This window comes from Anabrus simplex, chromosome 6, assembly GCF_040414725.1.
Source record: "Anabrus simplex isolate iqAnaSimp1 chromosome 6, ASM4041472v1, whole genome shotgun sequence".
Classification (NCBI taxonomy): Eukaryota; Metazoa; Arthropoda; class Insecta; order Orthoptera; family Tettigoniidae; genus Anabrus; species Anabrus simplex.
The window spans coordinates 292,084,110-292,103,560 of record NC_090270.1 but is presented as its reverse complement, the minus strand read 5'-3'; the positions used below and the strand labels follow the sequence as shown (position 1 = coordinate 292,103,560).

At 38.3% G+C, this 19,451-nt stretch overlaps 1 protein-coding gene across 1 annotated transcript in view; it reads right to left on the bottom strand.

The window, feature by feature from the left end:
- LOC136875988 (probable G-protein coupled receptor Mth-like 3) overlaps positions 1–18,657 on the bottom strand; it is a 230,227-nt gene extending 211,570 nt beyond the window's left edge. Inside the window, exons 1-2 of the mRNA XM_068228290.1 lie at positions 18,484–18,657; positions 14,452–14,574 (exon numbers count right to left, since the gene is read on the bottom strand). Coding sequence (XP_068084391.1) covers positions 14,452–14,574; positions 18,484–18,657 — 297 coding nt within the window. The remainder of the gene's footprint in view (positions 1–14,451; positions 14,575–18,483) is intronic.
- Positions 18,658–19,451: the final 794 nt, after the last annotated feature.

Sequence of the window (19,451 nt, the reverse complement as noted above, 5' to 3'; positions counted from 1 at the left end):
TGCTTCATATAATTATTTTCCCTTTTGTGATTTAACATATGTAATGAAATTCCGTAGACATTGCGGCTATACCTATATTGAAACTTCTCTTGAGATATGAATAATAATCATAATAATAACAAAGTAGATACTTCATAATTATAGACCGCTATGGCTCTCAGAGTTCAGTCTGCAAGACTCTGTGAATTTGCTGAACACCGCCATAATCCACGTATTTGAAAATAATATTTTATTTATCTTTTGTTTACAATTTGTTTTACGTTGCACCGACAGAGATAGGTATTATGGCGACGACGGGATAGGAAAGGTCTACGAGTGGGAAGGAATCGGCCGTGGCCTTAAATAAGGTGCGAAAATGGGAAACCACGGAAAACCATATCCATGGCTGCCGACAGTGGGGCTCGAACCCATTATCTCCCGGACGCAAGCTCACAGCTGCGCGCCCCTAACCGTATGGCATACTCGCCCGGTGTAAATAATAATAATAATAATAATAATAATAATAATAATAATAATAAATGTTCGGAAATTTGATCAAAATCAATCTCTCTAATTTTAATAAGGCATGATAATTCTTTCTTTTCTCCCAGGACGAGTACATCAGGCCGTGTTGTGGTCACCTTAATCGGGATAAAACGACTAATAGGGGTAGAGAACTGCACTTGAGTTGTATACCTTCCCACTGACTTGAAATCAACCAGCTGTTTTCTACCTATGATAATATATCCACACCTAAGCATTTCACCAATACATACAGCAATACATGCATTTGTTAGAAACAAGCATACAATAATAATGCATCTTAAAGAAATATACCTATCACTAGAAAGTTCCCCAATAACACTTGAACAATAGTACATGACAAAAATAAAAGTACATGGTAAAACAAAGTTCCTTTTCTTAATACATTTTATTAGTCCGTAATTAGAACATAATTTCCAAATGCTGCACATTTACATGCAAATGGTATCCACTACGGAAAACCTCCCACCTTCTACATTTAACAAATCAAATAAATTAATTCTGAATTACACGTATTAATAACATAGTTGGTAAGTATCACTTTACAATGTATTAAGTCTACGACATACACACTTTGAGAATAATCAAGTTTCCACTTTCTATCACTAATCTTAGTCCGACTTGTTGGCTGAACGGTCAGCGTTCTGGCCGTAGGTTCAGAGGGCCCCGGGTTCGATTCCCGGCCGGGTCGGGGATTTTAACCTTAATTGGTTAATTCCAATGGCACGGGGGATGGGTGTATGTGTTGTCTTCATCATCATTTCATCCTCATCACGAAGCGCAGGTCGCCTACAGGAATCAAATAGAAAGACCTGCACCTGGCGAGCCGAACCCGTCCTGGGATATCCCGGCACTAAAAGTCATACAACATTTCATTATTTTATGACTAATCTTCAAACAAATAAGTGCACATTATTGCAGTAGGTTAGTATAAGGGTTATCAATATGGTGCTCAGAAAAACGCTTTGAACACTGTGCGAAAATGTGAACGACGGAGTTAATTGAATGAACTGTTTGAGAATGAATAAATGACATTAAGTACAGGACTGAGGAAAAAATAGAAAATGTAGCGTGCACGGAGACACAGTAATCATAGGGTTTTCAACATCTATGAAAGAATGAACAGCAACAACAATAGCAACGGATAAATGATAAACGAGTGAGAAAGGAACATGAACGAACTCAGAACAACGCAACAGCAATGAATGCAGACACAGCTGGGTTACAACAGACAAGAGCGAAGAGCAGCCAGTAGAACATAATATAAAGTCGCCTGGGTAGTTGTGGGGTTGCTATGGTAACGATTACTTCACTGGCTCTGCTGGCGAAAACCCCTTCGCCTCGTGCCTCACCGGGCATGTGCATTCTCCTGATCTCCAAACAATACATTCATGTACATTTGTTTTTGGGCCAGTGGCGAGCACATATATGTCTTACCCACCCAATTTCTTTGACATTTTATTCTAGCTCAACCTACCACGTTACTTTTGACCCCTTTGCTCGGGATATCTTCCTGCCGCGATGGTAGTTTTCCTGCTGATGTTGAGGAATACAGTCCACGCCCTCCGACAAGTCGAAGTCCTGATCGTAAAGTGTTTAACCAGAGTTTTCAGGACATTGCGTCAAACAGGTATTCTTCCAAGTTCCCATTTTTCTTCTGAAGGTGTAGTTCAACAACCTGTGAACCTGTGCAGAAGCAGCAACACATTGTTGAAATGGTGCAGCGTAGTTATACTACGGGCACACGGCGACTTTCTGCACGTATCCATGTCCCACGAACACATGTATGGAGAACGTTACATGCGGATATCTTGTATCCATTTCAAAACGTCAAAGAAGTTGGGTGGGTAAGTCACATACGTGCTCGCCACTAGCCCAAAAACAAATGTACATTAAATGTGTTCTACCTCGAAAACTATTCGGAATAAGGCATATGTCCGTATGGAGTTTTTGCTTCAAATAATCGTTCCTGACATTTCGCTGAATATTGACCATTCCTCCTGGGGCACCAGTATAAATGTTTCATTTAAGTTACATAATTGATTCGTTTCATTGCTGAAGACATACGAGATATAATCAAGGAAAAACTAATTTAAAATTACTGAGTGATATAACTTCGTTATAAAAATGTTGAGTTTTACATATTTTAACATGCACGTGACATATTTCAGAAAAATTCTTTTGAACTATTCTTGCTTTTTACATAAAATCATATTGCAAATAAGTTGTAAATCTATAGACCATTGAAGTAGGGCTTATACATCTAAGAATTCTCATTTCGTTGGCCAAAGACTGTATTTTTCTTTCTCGTAAATCACCCGTCCTATATAGGTCAATATCGGCTTCTCGTATATTCTCTGTCGAGGGTCGTCTGTTCTGTAGGCTAGGTGTGGGGGCATCTGACGCGTAGGGCTATAATTTATGCAACTCGTGAACATAAAAAAAGACACGAGATAGTAACGTTCGGGAGTATTATTAATAGCTGTCGTTAGAGGTTGGCAGAAAGCTCCCTTGTCAACATATTGTGCAGGAGGTGTCTCTCAAACTAGGTCACAGGTGCCATTAAGACGTCTTTACGGTAAGAGGTAAGATTTTGCGATATAATACAAATGTCGATAGAATGTATGAACATAGTTGGTTCACTTGTAATTTAGAGAACAAAATCATCAATCGCTTCCCTTAGCATATCCTAAACCATATACTGCATATCATAAACACTTTGAGTAAAACTACAGAGAAATAAACCTTTCTTATTCTTAATTTCGCTGAATTCCATCCAGCTGGATTGATTGGTGAGATCATTTATTTACAGTGTGACCCAAATTCCCTTACAATTTGAAGAAGCAATACTTCATTTAATATTGAAGGTAGATAGGTATTGACATATGATTGACATGACATTGGGTTTTACCTACATTAAAAAATTCGCAACGATCGCGTGTCTCTACATTGACTATTTTGGCGAAACTTTCATTCAGCTATCTGTTTCTGCATATCTTTTTAGCTTTAGTGTCTGTTTATTTGTTTGTTTGTTCATATGAGTTCTTATAACTTGAAAGCTACTGGATATAGGGCCTACGCTCGTATTTTTACCAAACTTCATATTTAGCATCCATCTGTCAAAATGTAGGCACTTAGGTCCATACTATGTCAAATTCCCGGAATGGATTGGGTTTTATAGGGAACCGAAACAGTGATTTTACTCTCCTACATCTTTTTAAAATATTTTTTACGTCGTACCAACACAGGTAGGTCTTATGGTGACAATGGGATAGTATAGGGCTAGGAGTTGGAAGGAAACCGCCGTGGCCTTGATTAAGGTATAGCCCCAGCATTAGCCTTGTGTGACAATTGGAAACCACGGAAAACCATCTTCAGGGCTGCCGACAGTTGGATTCGAACCCACAATCTCCCGGATGCAAGCTCACAGCCACGTGCCCATGACCACACGGCCAACTCGCCCGGTTCTCCTACAATATATACAAGGCCAATCTGACTGGAAACCGACAAACCTTGATGGAAAACTATTTCTGAAACTTTTTCTCTAGCTAGAATATTCAAATTTGCCAAAATTATATGTCTTAGCCTGTACATGACGGAAAGTTTCCAATATCTTTAAATATTTCGCTCTTTATCGCCGAAATTTATAGAAAATGGAGGCAATTTTAATGTCAGTGCAGACCTTCGTTTCGAGGTATTTCACGACTAAACGTAAGACGTACCACAGAACGAATGGCACAATCTCGATTTTATTTGGTGTGGTCTAAAGCCTTGGTCTTATGAAGTTTTATCGTATCTCTATTCTTTATACGTTAGATTTGTATTTACGAGTATTTCTCGATTGTACGTAATTTTGCACTTTGTACACCTGTAATGCATAGTTTGAATCACTTATACGAAGGATAGGATCATCTACTTCTACACGAACATTGGTCCACCCAGTATCCATATGTGAGCCAAATTCTATATTATAGCTGTCACAAAAGTATCCAAATGTAAGGCAGTGTGAGAAAACATTACCCAAATATCACCATATTCAACGTTTCTAACTCGATTTTACACATAAATAGATGGCATACGAGGAAATATCATAATATCAGTCATTTAGGCCGTTAAATGAGGCGTCTTATGACACAATTAGTTTGCCGATATGGCGTATCGTTTAGTAGCAGTTAATCTGTAAATGAAGGTTTGTAATATTGTAAACAAGCATATACTTCGTATGTAGACCTATATTGTACCCGACAGGGACATGAACCAAGTACTAGTGATCAAGTGGACGAGCATTTCTTTGTCTGGGAGCAAGCATGCAGGATCTTGAAGCTTGAAACTCCACGGGCGTGGCTTTAATGTATTTTTCCAAACAGAGCTAGAGAATCCCTTGATGGAAAGGAGGAAAAAGTTATCCTCACCACACGGTGTTGCTGAGTAATCTTGGAACCATTTTTAGAACAGCTCGGCCAACTCTGTTTTCTACATTAAAGGAATTAACGATATTAATAATACTGCACTGTACAACGATTCAAAAGAGTTGTTCGTGATTTGTGAATTTATTTAATGTATGTGGTGTCCTTTAAGGTGATAATATTCTGTTAAAAGAGGGAATAGATGATTACAAAACAGTAGAAAGTTACAGAGGTCATGTGTTAAATGTCTTGACGCCCTCTTGTCAGGGGGAACCCCGACAGCGAGCCGAAATCTAAAGAGAGTTATTTATTCATTACAGGGAATTCTGCGATCAGATTTTGTCCGGGTGAATTTTAACCATATTATAACATTACTGGTCACCATATTATCGCACTATTGCTCCTCAAAAACATCGAGAATAGGTTGTATAGGAAATTTGAGAAGGGGAAACTTCTCAGCTAATATAATGTTTCGGAAGCGTCATTCCGGGGGCAGTCTGTGTTTTTATCTCGCGATGGACAGATGTGTGTCGGTATCGGTTCCCTTTGTGTGTGAACTGTCAATGCAGAGAATAGTCGAAACAACTTAATTCACGTGGTGTATTTGGAGAACTATGAAAAGGGGTATATTTATTTCGACGATTTTTTAACGATAAGTTGAGCTCATACGGTTATTATTACTTTCGTCACTCCAGACAAAGAAGTGAGACGGGTGATAATACGAGCATCACTATAATGAGCAGTGATACAGGGGTTAAAGCGGAGTCTTGCTCTCAATAAGCTATATGATACGATGAAAAATACCCTGCAATAATATACTGGATTCCGGGACACTGAATCAAAGATCGGATCGATTAGTGCGCGGTGACGCAGACGAACGGAACGGGTATTAAGTGTGTGCGTATCTGTGCCATAGATACCGAAGATTTCCAGTGTCTTTGACTATGGAGTTTGCAGTAGCAGTCGCAGCCAGCAGATGGAATCTAAAGCTATCAACATGCACGTGAGTCAGCACTAAAATAGGATGGACGCCACGTAGCTAACCGAGGTGTCATCGAGGGACAATAAGGCTGAGTTTGCCATTCTCTTATGCGTGAAGTGAGGGGTACGGTGAATTCATTTCAAATGCTGTTGCAAGTAATTGACAGGGATTCCTTTATGTTAAATTGTAAATGTGCAAAGGCATAGCACATAATTTATTTTAGTAACAAGTCTGAATGACTTAATTTGTAGATATTGGAAAACTTGTTTGTGCGAAGGTTGTCCTTTTTCATTATATTTGCGGACTACTGCTAATATCCCTTGGGGTTACTTTTCTATGTAGTTTACTTGGATATAATAGTGAGTATCATTAGTTCTTGGGATTGGTTGTGTAAGGGGGCTGGTACTCAGCTTTCTGACCTATCATGAATGCCAAGTATTATTAGTGTAGGTTACCCTGTGTAAAAGAAGAAATGTTGCAGTGAGTCACTCAGAGAACCAAAGCGACGACCTTCAATGCAATATATAGTTAAGTCCCATTTTTAAATTGTGGACGACTATAACGTATGTTTTCGATAATTACATTTTGAGTTGTGTGGAGTTACAAATTGTGTTTGTTTGTAATTAATGTGTGAGTTTCTATCGTCGTGAAATTAGTGTAAAGTAAGGGATTAGTAACCATGTAAGTCACGTAGGCCCACCAGGTAGAGATTAGGCCCATTTTAAAGATGAATAATAATAATATTAATAATAATAATAGAAGCCGGTGTTTGTTATTTAAATTCGTGTGTCTGCTGAGTTACTATCGGGCCAGCTGTGTGAAAGTGGGTGGAGGAAAGGAAATAATCTGCTTAAAAATGCATCAGGCGACAATGCTAGAATGGAATTGAAATCAGGACTCACGGTGCGAATTTTCGAAGTCAGATTGTGGGTGGACACATTTTGAAGCTTTTTGAATTGAGAAATAAGAAATGAATTATGAATCACCTCACTGAAATTAGAGTATTAGTATATGAAGATAACTGATTTTGAAAGTGGTATTTAAAGGGACCAATTGGTCCTCCCTTGACAACCTAAAGTTATGTCCTGTTTTCCACTCCTACGGCCGAGAGGGTGAGTGAACTGAGCCTTGTCTCTAAGAGTGTGCTTTGTGTATATTTTGTATGTGTGTTTGCGACCCCATACCGTGAAATAGTGGTCCGTACTGTGATATTTAAAAGGTTTCTAGTATTGTTCTTGAGTGGAGTGCTAATTGATTCATTTCCTCAGTCGACCTAAATAAATATCAGAAATAAATAACCCAGTTATTTTTCCTACTTGTTTTCATGAATCTAAAATTATTAGTAGGGATTTCAGGAACCCTGAAAACGTCGAAGATCCTGGGTTTGGCTCTGGGTCTGCAACTGTCAGACCCACAAATGTTGGGACTGGTGGTTAACGTTCATCTGTGTTGTGTATATAATTTCCTTTCCCTTGAGTGTTTGTGTGTTGATTGTATTGTGATGTCATTTAGGGTCGGCATTGTGTCAACCAATGGTACGAAGGGTTCGTATATATATGTTTGGGGTTCGATTTCGACCCAAGGCATCTGAAGTTGGTGTTTGTTTATGTTATATTACTTAAGTTTATTCCAGTGGAAAATTTGTAAATGTTAGATTGGGTGTCACTCAGATTTGTTTATGTTTGAGTACCATGGTTTTGTTTGCCCATTAAAATGGGGAGTAGCTTCAGTGATTAATACTTAATATTTCGTACATATGAAGTCATGAAATAGATTCTTCTGGAATGGTTACAGCCTACTCGGTCTTATTCCCAAAACTTGAACAATGCTCAACGTATCTAAAGTTTCACTTTGTGAAATTCGATCATGTATTTGCCATGCATATTTGCATCTTTTTGCATCATTATCATCATCATCATCATCATCATCATCATCGGGAGTATAACAAACCCTTTGAATTTTAAAATGTTTTAAAACGTAGTTCTCATTCGATTCTAGTTATATGACACCCATATTCTCCTACCCTTTATGCCGCTAAGTTATTCTCATATTTATCATGTCCACTTGAAATTATAACCCAGATAACAACCCTGTAGATTTATCGCTGGAGACTTTATAGGTAGGGGGCGGGTGCAATACACATTCATTGAAGTCGAAGTTTAGCGATGTAGGAAGTGAGTGTCTGCCATTATAATTAATATTTTACAAATCGATAGTGCTTTCAGGAGGGGGATTTCTGCTATTGTAATCATTACTCTCCACATCAACTTTGACTGGCAGCAAGAATGGGATCTTTCTCCAACTCCTGGGTAACTGGCATCAGTAAGGAGGGACTACCATTGTGGTAGTGAAAGTCAAGGGAGAATGCAATTTTGTTCAAAACTCCCCTAACCGATTGTGTTTGTGAGCAGGCAAGTGTGGCCTCCATTATCAATAAACTTACTCATCTAAAATGTGACTAGCATTAGCCATAGTGGCCTACTGTTAAAATGGAAACTCACCAACTCGGTAAGACTAACATTAAGAAAAAGTCCTGTCATTATAATGATAACTGCACAACTCAATTTTGACAGGCAGTAGGGAAGGTGCCTGCCATTATAATAAAATCTTCACAACTGCACTATATCTGGAAGTAGGAAAGGGCCTGCCATCGTAACGAAAACTCCCCAACTCGATTGAGACCGAGCAGTAGGTAATGGGGCCTGGGATTATTATGAAAACTTCCCTACCGGATTGTGAATGGCAGTAGACAAGTGAGCCTGCCGTTACCGTTACAACTCCACAACTCGCACTTTACATTGGAAACAGCGTATGGGAACCACCCCCTGCTGTTTCTGGATAACGCTAAGAGACATACAACTTAAAAAATTCGTATTCACTGCATGTACAGTAATTTACTTTTATATCCGTATACAATGTAGAATACCATAGCGAAGCACGAGTATATTTGCACTAAAATGAAGTAAATAAAGTTTCACTAAGAGTGCTTTTTCTAGTAACGTCGACATGCCCCGATTGCAGGCACATCTGACGCCCTCTCTCACGACGGCTCCTTTTAAACCGTACTCCCGTCTCATGCGGCATCACTGACGTGTTGCTGTACAGCGCCATCTGTTGGCCTGTTTGTGCACTCGTTGTTGTATCAACAAAACCCCGTGTCATGTCAAGCACGTCTGGCCACTTGTACCTGACGTGTCGCAGTCCAACGCCCTCTCTTGATCATTTTGTGTACTTTATTTTGTTGTCAATAATACCCCTGCCATGACAATCATATATGTCTATTATTAGCTCTCTATTATTCCGTGAATTATTGCCTCGTCAAATGTTAATGGACTTTTGGGCCAGCCTGTACACTCTAAGTGCCTAGGAAAGACACAAATTCGAAATTCACAGAGTGTTGGAAAATTATGATGGCGTTCAAAATAAGACAATATATGTTTCTGGGTACACCTGACTTAACACTTCCATGCACGTTTGTTCAGTCCTCAGCTCGAAGGTTTGTGGGAACCTCAACAGCTCTACCATTGGCTGTCATAGATGGTATAGGCATCACTGAAGTGGCGTACTAGAGGTACTAGAGTGAGGTAGTTTCCCATTGCTTTTCTCACTGTGCCAGAAGTTGCTATTACATACCAGTCTGCCAAACCCACTAGAAAGCACAGACCAACCGGACCTATGAACAACATTTCCACACCATTCATAGCAGGGACTGGCTGCACAAGGAATGGCATTACTACCATCGTTCATACCTCAGTCACTTTCATATTGTCAATGCCAAGGTTTAGACTGAGACAGGTCAATAAAAGTAACAAAATTGCTCTAGCCCATACCAGAAGAACCGGGTGAGTTGGTGGTGCGGTTAGGGGCGTGCAGCTGTGAGTTTGCATCCGGGAAATAGTGGGTTCGAACGCCACTGTCAGCAGCCCTGAAGATGGTTTTCCTTGGTTTCCCATTTTCACACAAGGCAAATGCTGTGGCTGTACGTTACTCAAGGCCACGGCCGCATCCTTTTCATTCCTAGGCCTTTCTTCTCTCATCGTCGCCGTAAGTCCTATCTGTGTCGATAGGACGTAAAACAAATAGCATACCAGAAGACATAGTGCACTGTAAATACTAGGTCTCGCCAGAATTACTGAAAGTCTTCAACAGGAAATTTAGCCCCGATATTTATTAGATTTTGATAATCTTCTCAATTTAAGATTAAATCTTTCTATTGAAGTCCCAAACAGTCATACGAAGAAGAACAAAGGTGAAATGGAAATTACACATGAAATCGAGAAATAAGGCAGGGAGGAAATGTCTTCACAGAGAAGTACTTTTTATGTGGAATGTGAGGAAATTATCTTCTAATACCTCTATAAGCAAGGGTACAAGACGAATTGCAACAAAAATTGATGTATTTTATTCTTATACCAAGTAAGCTGTTCAAAGACATTTTGGAAATGAAGGCGCATAGAATGGTGAGGACTTAGTTCGATGGAAAACCGTTTATTTCAGACTACAGGGGGGTTGGCAAGATGAAAAGTAATTGGAAAGTAAATACAAGTGGGAATAGGCGAAGGACGGTTCCACTAGGTTTTCACAACAATGCCACCCGGCGCAAGTATGCCTTCGGATGAGATGTACAATAATTTAAATACAATATGATTTACAATTGACCCATGATTACTATAGTAAAAGACGAATGGCACCGTAGTGGGTAAATATCACGTCAATTAATATGTAAAAGAAATAAATAAAACCGACTGACTGATTATGTCATTCCAAATGATATGTTGTTGATGTTATTTATTACGGACTAATTTATCTGGCTGGTTGTCTAGCCGAACGCATGACTAATTATATAGCCCAAAAATAAGTATCTATTCATTTGTTAATTTTTGATATTTCGTGCACCACGAATCAACTTCTGGCATAATTGAGGAGTGTCTGTTGAAAAGGTATTATTTACACTTCCAAAAAGTAAATCAGTATTTTGTCCACATCTGTTACAGTAGTTGAATATTATCGATCGCCATGAGGAACTCAGACCACGGAAATGTAATTCCTTAAACGTTCTACCATACCCGATCATGGGTACATTCCATGTGCTTATTATATTTTTATCTCAACTTTCTCATGGTGGAGGTAAAGCCTTTAGGACGGACAGTTCTCAATTGTGCTAAATTCACCACTGCGGCGCCGTTATGCTGTGTCTAAGATGATTTGTTCAGCGATACGATACGCACATGAAGAAGAAGCAAATGAAGGATTTATAACATTCTCACATATCACAAACCCTCAGTAATTTTGTCCATATGGACTATAGGACAATCGTTGTACCACCATGTTAAACGTGAAGAGAGCTTCCTAATGTTAGCACGCATGATGAGAGTGGAATTTAATTAATTTATTAATTTATTTATTTTCCTTGTTTTAAGGCGTAGTTAAGGCTATAAAGTCTTCTCAAACACTAAGGCAAGATTAACAACTACATGGAACTGATACAGTTAAAGTGACTAGGAAATAATTTTAAGAATTGACACCTAACGTAAAGATATCCGTAGTAAGAATTTGAGAGTGGTGAAACCGGAATGCTTAAATGCAAGTGAATGCCTGGTACTAAACTATAGATTAGATAAACTTGAGGTACTAGCAAGGAGAATCATGAGAAAAATCTTAGGCCCTGTGAAAACAACAAAAGTATGGAAATTAAGATCTAATGATAAAATATACAGGAACATAGTAAACATAACAGAAACCATAAGAAAAAGGAGATTGGTATTTTTCAGTCATATTTACAGAATGGATGATTCCAGATTAACAAAAAGGATTTTCAAGTACCTCTGGGACAAAGAAAGGCAACAACTAGAGAAATAAGGAAAGATTTAAAAGAAATAATATAAGAAAAGAAGAAACTATGGACAGAGAAAAATCTTTAGAAAGAGGGTAGTAAGTATGGAATGATTCCAAGGAAGATTGAACAAGAAGCCTGGTGCGAAGTGGTCCGAGGACAGAAGGAAACAGCATAGTGAAAGGATGAAAGAATATTGGAAGGAGCGGAAGAGAAAACAACAAAGTATGAAAAACTGCATTGAAATTGGTACGTGGTCCTTAGCTGGTCTCATCGGAAATAATAATAATAATAATAATAATAATAATAATAATAATAATAATAATAATAATAATAATAATTGCTACGGGGATACCCGTGGAACAACAGAGGTGAAAGAAGGTGCGGGCTGGAATGGGTCTAACTACCAAGCAGAGATATTGATTAAAATTGAATTAAAAGTTATATTTTCAACAATAGCAAAACTTAACAATTTTGACATAGAATTTGAACATTCAACGAATAACAACAAGTTAACAAATCAGGTACAAGGCCAGGAAAGCCAAGATTTAGAGACACTTTAACGATCTGAGCTTCAAGCCCCACTTTTTACAATTCCTGAGCTTCAGCTCACAACCACATATTTATCAAAGGGCAGAAAACCCCTAATAACCTGGAGTATATGCTCCCACCTAGCACTGTCAAGCCTCCTAGAGGCACATATCCAAATACAAGAAAGAGCTGACCCGCTCTCAATTTTTCAAGCCTATCAAAGGCCACGACGGACTTTACTATTAAATGCCCTCAAGGCACACTTACAAAGAAACAGGGGTATCTTGTACCCAACCTAATGGGCCTTAGTAGAAAAATAATAGGTTAAGTTAATGGCCCGCAACGCCAAGTAGAATGGAGGCGTGTACTTGCACTCCTACATGAAATCTTTTAAAACCTAAGAGGCACTAGGTCGATGAACCAGGGGCTATTCCCAAACCAAAAGAAAATTTAATACATTAAGTAAGAAAAAGTTACCAAAACGTAGTCACCTCAAGGCAAAAATGAAGGGGAGCTCGAGAGGGTAAAGCACTCTCTATCCCCGATTTACAGGTAAAGATATATGTTTTACAAAAGTGACGGCAATTTACATGTTTGAAGATAGGTTATATAATACAGGATTCGGACCTTCCCCGCGGGTTAAACTGCTGAGATAGCAAGAAATAAAGATGGTTAAGTGGCCATTACTTTGTTGAAGAGCTGCTGCCGAATGAAAGAGGCGCTTCCCGCCTCCTGCTACACTTCCATACACTAGGCTAGATGTTATTCGAGTGGCTCAGAGACAGGAAAATCAGCAGTGTTTATACTCTCGAGGAAGATTCGAGACCTTTCATGAATAATTAAGACACACCCACAGGCGTTTATAGGGTAGCTTACACTTAAACATCAAAATCAAATAAGAAAGACACGATTGGTCAAAAATTAATTACAGAAATTCTGGATAGGCTAAGTTCAAAACTGGCGGAAAGAAAAGATTAATATTGCCAACCCACAAATGAAAAAACGAAATTTAGTAAAGATAAAACTTATGAATACAAAATTTCTTCAAATAAAGTTCTTCCACTTCGCACCAGGGTGCATGGTCATAGCTTTTTTATAGAGACATCTATCAGAGACTGTCCACACTTCTTGATCAATAGAAAACAAAACAAGTTGAACTCCACAAAGTACTGACAACTTCGTAATTACAAAATTTAAGGTAGTGACATCTTCTGAGAAAACCAATGAGTTGATACAGTTGTTAAAGTTCAGAGTTTCTCGTGTAGAGGAGTACTTTAAGGCGGAACATTTAAATGTGCGGCGTAGAGGTGTACCAGCCTGTACAATAATAATAATAATAATAATAATAATAATAATAATAATAATAATAATAATAATAATAATAATAATAATAATAATAATAATAATAATAATAATAATAATAATAATAATAATAATAATGTTTGTGGTTCTATGTCAAACTAACTAGTTTTGTGGTTATTGGGGACGCCGTGTTGTCGGAATTTTGCCCACAGGAGTTCTTTTACGCTCCTGTAAATCTCAACACTAGGCTGATGTATTTGAGCACCTACAAATACCAATGGATTGAACTGCGGTCATTTAACCAGCTTGAGCTCAGAGAGCCAGCGCTCTACCGTCTGAAGTACTCAGACATACTACTGTAGCTTTGTAAGTATTGAGAATGGAGCAGTGGCATATGGAGTCATTTCTTGCTAAGAATTTCTTCAGCAGTGAACTCTGTAAATGGCACTAACTCTTCTTGAAGAACCATGTATCTTACAGATTAAGCTGTGGATTTGCCACGAGTTTTCTACCCAAGGGAGCAAGGTTTGAATCATGCTTGATCTCTGGTTTGAATGTACACCTGAAAACTGACGCAGTGACTGGAAAGATACCATACCGTACGACACCCAAACTTAGCCATGGTTGATCCAGTGAACCCAGGAATTCCCAGGATATGCTTAAAAATAAAATAATATCAATTTTATTTCTTATGAGAAAAACTAAAGGTTTGTGGAAGGAGGGAGAACACTTCAAAAATACTCCATTTACATTAAATGCAGTGCACCTCAAGGATCGTTTGAGTTACTGAATCAACATTTACCTACAGTTTATTCCTACTTCATTCCTAGTTGACTTGGTAGGGAAATAATCTCAGAAGGAAGTCTTGAACTAACCTGCTGCAAAAGTCCAGAGTAAATAACAAGTGCTTGGCACAGATGAAGTCGAGGAGAATGCTTTTCGCAGTCGCATCGGGAACGAGTTTTACGCATCTCATCTCTGCTGTATGAGTCGAGAGGCTGACATTATAACACAAGCGTAATCATAGGGAATCTAAGTGATCGAACGTGATGGTATTTCTCTAATAGGAAAGTTTTAATTAATGCGTTGATGGTGTGAAAGTTCCTTATGGAGATCACTGTTAATACCTAAGGAAATGTATTCATTGGAGTAATCACATAATCGAAATTTTAAATATAGGGTACAGATCTCTGCACATGGTTATGAGGATATTTTGGGGTTGTAGTAAGGATGTAAAGGAGAGGGCATATAAGTCTCTGGTAAGACCCTAACCGGAGTATGGTTCCAGTGTATTGGACCCTCACCAGAATTAAATTTTTCAAGAAGTGAAAAAAAATCCAAAGGAAAGAAGCTCGATTTGCTCTGAGTTATTTGCGACAAAAGAGTAGCGTTACAAAAATCTTGCAAGACTTAGGTGAAAAGAGACGAACTGCTGGACTAAGTGGTATGTTCCGAGATGTCTGTGGACAGATGGCGTGGACGACATTAGCAGACGAATACGTTTGGGTGGTGTTTATAAAAGTGGGAAAGATCGCAATGTGAAGATAAAGTTGGAATTCAATAGGATATTGGGGCAAATATTATTTTATAGGAAAGGGAATTAGCGATTGGAATAATTTACGAAGGTAGATGTTCAATACATTTCCAAATTTTTTTCATTTATTTAAAAAGAATATGAGGTAAACAACAGATAGGGAATCTGCTAGTTCGGCGACTGCCCTAGATGCAGGTCAGTGATTGATTGTTTTATTGAGCTAAATATCAGTTTTAATCAGTACAGAGCGTGTACTGCAATTGCAAATATTTCAGGATATCTTATACTGATAGTCTCACCTCATGTGTTACCCTTCAATACTTGGACGAGTTTGAAGGAACATCAGTTCTGATTTCTAGTGAGGTCATTCATAATGTGATTACCTCAATCTATGTTTTTATTATTTTTCCTCCTGTACCCTGTTTTTAGAGATTTTACCCCTGTGAGTGAGGGTGGCAGGATACATTCAAAGTATATACTGATTGTCGTAAGAGGTGAATGGAAGTGGTGCCGCAAAGGCCACTCCTTATTTTAGCACGAATTGGTAACCATGAGACCTCTGGTTGAGTCATCTATTACTTCCATCTACTTGTGTTGGACTTCCATCTTTCCTCTTTCACCTCCCTTTTCGATTCTTGTTATTTTCCGAAGATGCCCGGCGTCTCGATAAATATAGAAATCAACTGTGCAGGACAGATTGAGAAATTATCTGTCACTGCAAGACTGCAAAACACACTGTAGGAAGCTCAACCACAATACACCAGCACACTCGGTTACAACGGAAAGGCATAGATATTTCAGACGTAATAACAATTTCCGTAGAAAAGAAGAAACCGATCAAGTGAGCAGACTCTAGGTAAAAGAAGAGGTAAGGTAAAGAAATCTGGTGGATGTTAAAGCAGGGAACAGGTAAGGGATAGTACTACCAGCCAACGACCGCCATCCACCACAGTAAACCAACCAGCGCGGACCTACTCGGCACGGACTGTGCAGAGAACAGTAAACTACTGCCACAGGTTCTTTACCCAACTTACCATCGGAAGAGCTAACCTTTGGAAATGCAAAGCGCAGTTTCCAGTGAAATGTTAGGTGCTAGAAACCCAGTTAGAATAGAGCATAAAGAACGGACACATTCTTGTATATTATTCTAGCTTTCTGTTGATTATCACGCAGTAGTTATGTTGCCCGCACCATTTTTCTCTTCCTATCTTACAATCTATCTGAGATAGGGGAGGTCACAGGAATCGTTTGTGATAAACGAGTACCAACACATTTGAAATCGAAAGTATTGTAGGACAGTTATAAGGCCTGAAATATAGCGCAGACCTAAGAACAACAATAATCAGACTTTTGTCTTTTATGCTCATAGCTGAAGGATTGAAACGTTATAGAGTTGGTTGCTATTAAGAGTGCTTAAATGTTAGATATCTGTCAGTAATTTATGGTGGGAGGGCGTATTTAACTCGGTGGATTAGTTGCTGTTTTTTCACCCGAACGATTGGGGCTTAATCCCGGTAAGTGCTGAGCTGGACTTTAAGTAGGAAAATCAAGAAGATTATCCGGCCATAAACCCCTGTCGAATGAGCCAGTGTAGCTCCGAAGACCTCAAAAGTACAAAGGAAAACCTCACGAGCAATGTCACTTCTCGGTTTATTGTATACATTTTCTGACATCATCGATGTCCACGCCATGATAGACTATTGTGTATCTTTCATCCTACCGATTATTGAATTCGCGCCTCCCCTTTGGTCTATCCTTCACCAACTAATCTTAATCACATCGACCGCGTGCTGCCATTCTTGTCTGCCATTGTTGGAGCCACAGTATCTGATTGTAGAAACTTGAGCAGCAATCGGATACTGGATTAGTTAAACATTGGCCCGTTATCCACCCGCAAAATAGAAACCGAACTTAGGTACCTATTACAACGCTGTTAACGTTTATTTCCTTCTCCTGAACATGCATCCTTCTTTTCCTGACATGTACCAACTCACAAAACCAGGATAAATCCACCCCTTCATATTCCGTATTCCCGCCTCTCTCTTGTTCAGAGAACTTAATTTATCCACATTCCAACCCTCCTTAACTCTTTATCTTCTGACAGGAACTTGTACGTATTTTCTTAGTATACTTCCTTTAATTAATTCTTCCTTTACTTAACGTAGCTCATTTCCTTAATATTCCCTTTTCCTATTCTCATTGCTGTCCGCTCTTTCCTCTTCTTTCGTTTCACCCTCCTTGGGGTACGTTGAATCATTCATTTCTCCGTGTGTTGTTCTTTTCTTAGTGCCCAGTTTTTTTACTTCTTTCTGATCTTCGTTTCCTCTCATCGTCCGAGATAATAGGTTTGACTTTTAATGTAGATTTGTCTTGGAACCTTGTATTTTCGTATTTGGTTATTACTTTAGCTGTTCGATCGAATTTGTTTGTAATTTTTATTATACTAAGTTTTTCAGTTTCTTTAAAATAGTTGGGTTTTGTTTTGCTGTTCCGAAAGAAGTCAAAGTTTTGTTTGGTTAATATGTTAGGGTTTATTCTGAGAAAATTACCGTAAAAATATGTCCTTTTTCACATAGTATCTGAGCGTTATTCAGTTTTCTCGTAGAGTGTTTCATTCTTGTTGTTTATTATCTTATTATCTTGAGATTTTGGTTCTATGATCAACTCTGTTGTACGTAATGTATTATTTATTTATGTTTTTACTGTACTATACCGTTACTTATGTATCAGTGTCTGTATTTTTCTTACTGTGTTTAGCTATAAGTTCTTATCTTCGTTTTACTTTTAATTAAATTTTCCTCGTACTTTTCATTTGCCTTTATGTTTTGTTGATAATTGTTGTGTCCCTACAGTTATCTTGTTAGTTTTTAATTTTCTTCCGCTACTTTTGTCATTAGATTATTTTTCTCCATTGCTCTTTCATTTACTTTTTTAAGTTTACATTGTGCTACTCTATTGTAAACATATTTTTCATTGTAGAACTCTGTGATTCGGCACCACGCTGTTTTAGTATCCGAAAAAAAATATATCCGCAGATCTAGTACTTTGGTCAAGCAACTGAACATTGAAAATGTTCCTCCACGAAATGTGGAAAAACGAACATTTAGGATAAGAGGGAGATGTAAACTATGAGATCGCCTACAATGTACACCGTATTCAATACTATAATTATTTAAAAATAAATACATGTTTTGTCAGACATATTTGAGTTGGGAATTAATTCTTCCACCATATACGTTCACACACATAACAGAATTCATTGAGATTGACCGAGGAGAAATTGGTATCCATGTACTGTTGGTATGACGTAATTCTCGTTTTATAGTCCCGTCGAAGTTTGTTCTTCTTGATAAGGTTCACATTGCTTCTGCACTTTGATATCGTTTGAAGTATTTAAAGGTCCATTATCCTCATCAATTGTTTTTATTGACCGCTCTACTATCACGACATCTTCATCCGAATGAGCATTCGGTTCTAGTACATCACTATATTTCACCACTTTAAGTTGTTTCCACACTACTTGCAACCAAAAGACGTTTGGCGGCATAATTACGCACGAAATACTCACGTGAATGGTTGTTGGATAACATAACCTCAAGCCAGAAACTCATTGGTCGACTAACTTTACTAGCAACGCTATTGTTACATCATACATGATCCCCTTCAAATCGACTGGAGATCTTAGTTTTGTGAAATTCAGAAATATGCCTCACAATTGTTTTTAAAAAGGATCAATATATTAATCTATATAAATAAAATTGTTTCTGTTTGTCTGTTTGTCTGTCTGTTTGTCTGTTCCACCATCACGTCGAAACGGCTGGATAGATCTCAACCAAACTTCATATTTAGAGTATACTGACCCCGGGGAAGGTTTCGATATGAATATCATTTTAAAATCTTTGAAAAGACGGGGGTTTTATAGGAAAAACGGTTTTCCTCCATTTTCTCTTATACTATTATAGGCAAAATATCGAATTTGTCGTATAAGGACGAGACAAAGCTCAATTTAATCCTCTTGACGCAAAGAACAAAACTCGGTAAGCCCTACGGGCCCGAAAACCATGTTTTAAGGCCCTAAAACCAACCGTTACGGAGATATTGGCACCACACTACCCCTGCTCTAGGAATCGGATAAAGAAATGAACTGCCGTAACCATGGCAACGTCAGCTCCAGGATTCTAGAGCAGTGAGATTATGCATGTACGTTTGGGCATAGCTGTCAACCAAAATAGGTACAAATAAGACTTAATATCTGGGAAAAAAATATACTGTTGTGTAAGGCACTCATAGGACTCCTTTGGGCGGGGATGGAAAGCGGGTGAAGAACGAGTGTAAAAATCT